Genomic DNA, 7,229 nt, shown 5'->3' with positions numbered 1-7,229 from the left:
ACAAAGTTCGCCAATTCAATGGCACGCGATCAAGCAGCACGTAGACCCCCCTGGCGAACGCGTCGTGCACAGGCATGATTTCTACGATGCGCTTTCCAATCCGTGTGTGGAGCGATTTCCCTCATAGAGGAAGCATCCGACGTTTCGATGGGAATGCCCCGCTCATTGTTTGAAGCAAAGTGCCCCTCGTGATATATCATATTCATTCCTAGATGTATCGGAGCGCTGCCGTACATGAAACAAAGGGATTACTAGCGGAAAAACTCGACTCGCTGTTTGAGGTGAGTTCCGAAATTACTCGGAAATGCCAATGCCGCCGGATTTGGGGTTGCTCAGGGGAGCGTTCCGGCATCGGTCGAACATAGTTCATTCGATCAGAGCTGAGCGTCGGACTAGACGGGCATATGTAGGTATATCCGCCGCACTTGCGCATGATAATCATTAGTACAGTTTTCCGCTATCTCAGACGCATGGAACGACGTCTCTCGCTGGTGGAGACATTCAGCTGATATCTCGCTGCTCTTCTTGTTGACCATTCGGGCGACATCGTCTCCGCTTCTCCTGCTAGACATTTCGAATTACGATTACAGAAGATAACTGTCCACCACCACGGAACCTTTGACAGAGAGAGTTTCGCGTTCAGCATATCATCCGGCTTCTGGTGAAGTAACAATCCATATGATATTTTTCCTTTTCTAATTCTCCTCGCTGGAATCATGTATCGGGGTGCTGATCTCCGGCAATCCGAAATGACGGACATGTGAGCATATACCTAGCACTGAATACTAAAAGTATTGTGTAATTCACCTCTATTCAGTCTGAATAATAGAAATATTCTGTCTGAATACCAGAAAAATTCAGCCTCATTACTCGGAATACGCAGTCCGGGTACTCAGAATATTCTGCCTTGATACAGAAAATGTTCTGTCTCGCTACTTCTGTCTCGAATACGGGGGTCTGGTGATCGGGATCGCTCGAACAATATTGATCGAGTGAACTTTTTCTTCTCTGTTGATGAAGCCTACTGCCTCTCAGGCTCATCGGTCACTCCAACAAGGTACTCGTGCGGCAGGACAAGAGAGAAGCTCGACAGAATACGAGAGACTCCTGAAGACTGTACGATTCCTTCATATTACTCATTTGTATTCGGATCTGATCGACGCGCCGCGAGGTCGCTCAACACTCGTTGAGGAGGGCTCTGGCGGCCGCGGAAGACGAATTTCGATTTCCACGAACTCGAATTTTTATTAGGTCTGATGCCATCGGTATGAAACAGATCGAATTTGAAATGAGGTGTTCACGGAGCGTCGATCATCGTGCGACCTGGAAAAAATCAATATTAGTCGGGAAACTCCCCAGTATCGTAACACTGACGAATCAATTGATGAAAATGAGGAATGAGAAACAAACTATCAAAACAAGACGAGGGGAACTAAATTGATGATAGCGGCGTAAAAATCAAATACTACATCTCACAGGCGAGAAAATAATAGAACTATTCGGACATTTACGGGGGGAGTCATTCCCGTGACGGAGTCCGAAAATGAGATGGAGGAACCGAAGACGAGGGGAGGCAGAAATGGGAACGGAAGTAGGTTGGAAGAAAGTGCCGGTTCATGACGAAAATATCGAAACAAGATAAAAACAGGAGCGACTCCGGAGTCTCATCGGAACTCTGGGCTCTCGTAATGGGGATCAGATTGTTGAAGAGCGCCGCTGTATCAGAACCCGGGTCAGTCAACTGCAGCTTCCTCGAGCGATCGATGAGAGGCGAATCATCGGGAACTTTCGGGACGCGACGCCTCAGAACAGTTACTTCAGAACGTGCTTCACCGCCTAACGGAACTGTCGTTGATTTCTCGCTCTCTTCTCAGACAGTATCCGCTCCTTGTCCTCTCCTTCTTTCTTTGAGATCGACAGTGGTGCGGCCTAAAGATAGAGAGAAGGGGAAGGACACATAGGTGGTCCGCCGCCTATACGGGAATCGGCATTGTGAGCGCGTCTCGTTTTTGCAGGAACAAGCGTCAGCAGCAACGGCACCAAAACGTCAGCCAGCTCTACACTCAGGTCAACCCTCGAATCGATGTCGTGATCTGCTTCTCGAACTCGAACAGGTTTCACAGCTCACTCAGCAACTACCACAGCACCTCCGCACTGCGGCGCCTACAAAGCAGCAGCTTTTTAATCTCTAGTACAAAACACCAACAACTCGACTGCGAGTTTCCTTGCCCAAGACTTCGATAATTCGCTCGATTTCCCATGAGAAAACTATTGGAACGTAGAACTGCCTAGATGCGGGTATATTGAGAGAGTTGAGGGAGAGACCCTGTGTTTCAATTGAGATTTTCGAGATTCCAAATGCCCAATCTACGTTCTCGCACAAACTTTCGTCCCCTCTTCTAGACTGCCACGCAGCCTTTGAGTACTCGAGAACTGAGATTGAACGGTCTTCGAGAATCGTGACAGACCTCGCTGATCGGCGAGGATCGGCAGCACCGTTCCGTCAACGAAATCTCAAACCGCAAAATCGGCAGATCCGCTTGACCCGCAGAATAGCTACGAACATCGAGGGAAGCTAAAGAATGAGGTGTGGGCTCCTCTACTCACAATCGTTCCTCGAATTTTTTTTCCGTGGGTTCGATTCGGTCCCTGCGGCTCAGTCGTCCATGTCATCGTGAGAGTCCTCGGGCGAGCGATTCCTTCCGTTACGGTCATCCTCGACGCTACCCTCTCGGGATGCGCTTCTGTCTTTCGATGCTTCCCTGGAACGATCTCCAGAGCGCTCTCGCTCCCGGGAACCGGCTCTGTCGTCCGAGCGTTCTCTCGAATCGTCCCGTGAGCGACGCGTCTCGTCATTGGATCGTTCTCGAGACCTCTCCTTAGCAGGAGATGCGGATTTCCTGTCACTGCGCTCATCGTCCTTGGATGTCGACCGTCGTTTTGAGTTGGAACGAGATCTCCGGCGGCGAGTTTCAGAGCGGGATCGGCTGCGTCTGGAAAGAACAGGACCATTCGCGTCAACCACTTCCAAGGACAACCATCCGCGCCCGAGGATGGTTGAGCCTTTCGAGAGGCGGGAAATTCGGGGATCGATCTGCGAAATCGTGATCGCCAATCGAAGAGCCAGACGATACTCACCTCTCCCGGGATCGAGAGCGACTACGTCTCCGGCTGTGACGGTCCTTCGACCTCGAACGATCTCTGCCACTGCGTCCACCCGGGCGCGCATATTTGGCCATGGCGATGCGGAGCTCACGACCGTCAAGTCTGCGATAAAATTGGATATTCATCATCCGGTGGGATTCAGATTCCTACAGTATCCAGCGGTCGGGATCAATATCGGATCGATTTTCCATCGCCCGCTGGGAAGCTTCTTTCAGATTACCTGTAGCCATCGAGTGCGTCCATGGCTTCTTCGGCATCGCGCCGGTCGAAAAACCTCACGAAAGCAAAGCCGCGAGACTCATTGTTTCGCGGATTACGGGGTATGTACACATCACCGACATCACCGTGTTTCCTAGAGATGGTGATTCAGAATCGAGAGGGATTCATATGATGCTACCGACGCGGTCCAAAGCCGAAAACTCATATGGAGATGAGAACGCAACTCTCTTCCAAGGCACAAACCTGAATACACGTTTGAGATCTTCAACTGTGGTTCGGTAGGTGAGGTTGTCAACTTTCAAAGAGACCATGCCATGAATATCAGGGGGTCCGTTTCCGCCGCGAGACATGGTGACGAATTCGGAAGAGTAATTCGTATTCGGAGGAACGACGCTGATGAGATGAGCTGAGGAGTCAGTGAGCGAAGGAACTTCGTATCACATGCGCCTCCGAGAGCGGTCCTTCGAAGTTTATATACAAAGCGTTGGCTCTTACCCGTGCGTAGAAGATCCCACACACGCTCTCCGGGAGACTCTCCTCAGAGCGCTCTGCTGCTATCCCTCAGAGCGAGATTCGACGCAATGCTAATTTCTCATTCTCGAGGAACAGTCATCATGCCAGTACGGATAGAGTCGATGGGTTTTGCTTCTTTGTCCGCATTCTAATGTATCGATATCCCATCAAGTTGGAGAAAGTATCGCGTGGGAGAGAGGGTCGGAGAAGCACACAGATGCTCAAGTTTCGGCTTCAAAAAAGCCCGCGCAAGCCGCGACGCTCGAAATCCGTGTCCTCTTGGATTGCGAAATCGAGATTCGAGAGTCCGACCATGAGCTTTATGATCGAGCTCTCGAATAATAATCATCGACGATTGAAACCAAGTTCCTGAAAGATCGTCCGCGACAATGAACGCCGGAGGGCAGGCGGACAGAGGGCAGATTACCCTCAGGTGCCGCTCGGATGACGATCAATTCAGGTTTCCGCGGGAACTCCACTCTCCGAGGCACCCTCGAGAGTGCAGGATGCTCGCGATAATCTCAGAATGCCATCAGAGCCGAGCCCTCAGAATCACGGATACGGCGCGGCGAGACTCGTTGGGGGAATCGGAAGAAGTAGGTTCCCAGACGTGGATCAGATCAGACTCGAATATTACTGCTCGCTCCAAGGCAATGCGTTTGGCTCATTGTCAGAGTAGCTCTTTGAGCGCTCCATTCGCTCCGCTCTTCCGTGTCATTGATTCATCTCAATCATTGCAGAATAAGATTGGTGGAAATCTCCGTGTCGTGTGAACTCGCTCCGGGACACCATCGGAGACGGGATGTCGTGAGCCTCTAGAGACCACATCGGAGGAAAACACGAAAGGGGCCGGCAGCTCAAGCCTTCCGTTTTGGAGACAACTTGGAGTTTACGAGTCTTTATTGAAGGAGGCACAGCCATAAGGGGAGGCGGGAATCGTTGGTCACCTCCATTTGATTTGTGCAAGACCATTACATGCTAAAAATCATCCTTCGCTCCATGTAGTAGCCACATATTCCGATTTGATGGCGTGATGTTCATGGTGTGACGGTCACCGGATAAGCTGGAAAAAGAATGTCCTGAATCCGAAGTCCCCAATTGCGATCTCACTGGATGCGAGCGAGCAGAGGGGACAGCCCAGACAGAAATCCCAACTCCGAGATCATTGTCATATGACAGTCTACAAACGTCAATCTGCGGGGACAGAAAGCGTCGTGAAGGAGAAGTCTCAGAATCGCGCCGGTAGACTGATTTGGGGATGACTCCGGCTGTTCGAACAACCGGATCCGGACGAAGGGGCTCAGCGGCCAAAGACCACCTACCCTCAACGGATCCGGACAAAGGGGCTCAGCGGCGAAAGACCCCCTACCCTCAACGGATCCATAATGGAGACTGCAGCAGCTCTGGCCCATCCATCCGGAAGCGGGGAGCGCTTACAAATCTAGACTAACTTTTCCCCTCAAGCATCATCCCCAGCTCCAGGTTCGATGATGCGATACTAAAGTCTGCGCCTCTGACCCGGGATTTCTCGAGAATGATATGAGGCGCAGACTGGATCGATAAGAAGTCCAGCGAAGGATCAGATCGACAATCGCGTTGCTTCTTCAAACGCTTCACAGCTCCATACTTGGCTTAGGGTGGGAGTCTATGCCTTCAAGACTACTCTTAGAGGATTTCAGCACATTCTCTACAGACATTTCGGGAGCGGCATCCGGGTCCGTCTCGGTACAGTCCCGCTACTATGAGTTCCTTTCCTCCGCTCAATGTATATTAGGGAGCGCCGGCAGTCTTACAATGAAGTCTTTGATGATCTTTTCTGTGATCCTCTGGCTTCATATGATCAGCTCACTCCTCTGTGTCTTCGTGAGAGCTAGCGGGAGAACGACTCCTCTGGCGGCGATCTTTCTCGGTGCTTCCTTCTCTAGACGCGCTTCTTTCTCTCGATGCGTCTCTCGAACGATCCCGCGCCTTTTCCCGCGCAGGGGACTCATCTCTGCCGTTGGACCGCTCCCTAGAACCGTCTCGGGACCGTCGGGCTTCTTCAACAGAACGATCGCGCGACCTCGTCGCAGGAGGCGAAGAGGATTTCTTATCTTTGCGCTCATCATCTCTGGAGTTGGACCGTCTCCTGAAACGAGTCGAATTGGGGACGATGTTGACGGAATTCTGTAGAGGAGAAAATCGGCCGCATACTGAGACGAGGTTCGACCGACGAAAACCAATATCGTCACGTAGTATGAGAATTTTGTCTTCTTTCTGACCTGTCTCGCGAGCGAGATCGACTTCGCCGTCGACTGCGGCGATCCCTCGACCTTGACCGATCCCTACCACCGCTGCGACCGCCTGGTCGAGCGTATTTGGCCATCGCAATGCGCAGCTCGCGACCATCGAGTCTGTGGAAGAATTCGGTACAGGAAATTACTTCCCGAGTCTGGAGCTTTGAATTATGATTCGAGGTCGGAAAATGAATTGGCTTCGCGATGCTTCCTCGAGCCCACCTGTAGCCATCGAGTGCGTCCATAGCTTCTTCCGCGTCCCGCTGGTCGAAAAATCTCACGAAAGCGAAACCTCGAGATTCATTGTTCCGCGGATTCCGAGGGATATACACATCACCGACATCACCATGTTTCCTATCGAGAAGCAGGAAAAACATGAGTCGGCTTCGATCCGCACTGGAGGATCAGAGCGCCTAGTCTAGTAAGTTCTAAATCTAGTTCAGTTCAAGAGAAATACTCCGCTCAGCGGATAAGCTCGCAACGAACCTGAAAACTCTTTTGAGATCTTCTACTGTTGTACGGTAGGTCAGATTGTCTACTTTCAGAGAGACCATTCCATGAATATCCGGAGGTCCGCGCCCGCCGAAAGACATATTCAGGGCTCGAAATACGTATGGAAAACCGAGGTATTAAGAAATTCCAACGAGTGTCCCCGCTGAATGTATTGAGAGGTTCTCGAACACACGATATCTATTGTCTCAGCTGCCGCACTCCACTATGCTCGGGAGGATTCTTCAAATCTCGTCGAGTGGAGGAGATCCCGGCGACAACGACGCGGCTCGATCAGATGGGCCGCTCGATGGCGCGGGCTTTTCTGAACTCGACGAACCCTCGCGCTCATCGAGGAGTGCTGTTCGATTCGCTCTGAAACAAATCACTCGACACTAGGATGATCGGATCCATGGGTCCGGATAGAGATTGACGCTTGACGCTTCGTCTCGTTGGTAGGTAATCGAGAAGCATGTATTCCGCCCGAAAGGAAGGCGAAATCGATGCTGCTCCGCAGATTTTAGGCGCGTGTGTGGGGTTCCTCGGAGCGCCAGTCGTCTGCGTGTG

At 51.4% G+C, this 7,229-nt stretch overlaps 1 protein-coding gene across 1 annotated transcript; it reads right to left on the bottom strand.

The window, feature by feature from the left end:
- Positions 1 to 1,230: 1,230 nt before the first annotated feature.
- LOC100907227 (probable splicing factor, arginine/serine-rich 4) lies at positions 1,231 to 6,962 on the bottom strand. The gene is made up of 8 exons (XM_018639492.1): positions 6,660 to 6,962; positions 6,447 to 6,527; positions 3,628 to 3,723; positions 3,386 to 3,517; positions 3,139 to 3,267; positions 2,847 to 2,993; positions 2,608 to 2,782; positions 1,231 to 1,323 (listed from the first exon to the last, which is right to left on the bottom strand). Exons 1-8 carry the CDS (start codon positions 6,764 to 6,766, stop codon positions 1,312 to 1,314), a joined length of 879 nt encoding a protein of 292 aa, XP_018495008.1. The 5' UTR covers positions 6,767 to 6,962; the 3' UTR covers positions 1,231 to 1,311.
- Between the last annotated feature and the right edge of the window lie 267 nt (positions 6,963 to 7,229).

Source organism: Galendromus occidentalis, unplaced genomic scaffold (assembly GCF_000255335.2).
Source record: "Galendromus occidentalis unplaced genomic scaffold, Mocc_1.1 scf7180000077440, whole genome shotgun sequence".
Lineage (NCBI taxonomy): Eukaryota > Metazoa > Arthropoda > Arachnida > Mesostigmata > Phytoseiidae > Galendromus > Galendromus occidentalis.
The sequence above is the reverse complement of the archived record's forward strand: the minus strand, read 5'-3'. Positions and strand labels throughout refer to the sequence as shown.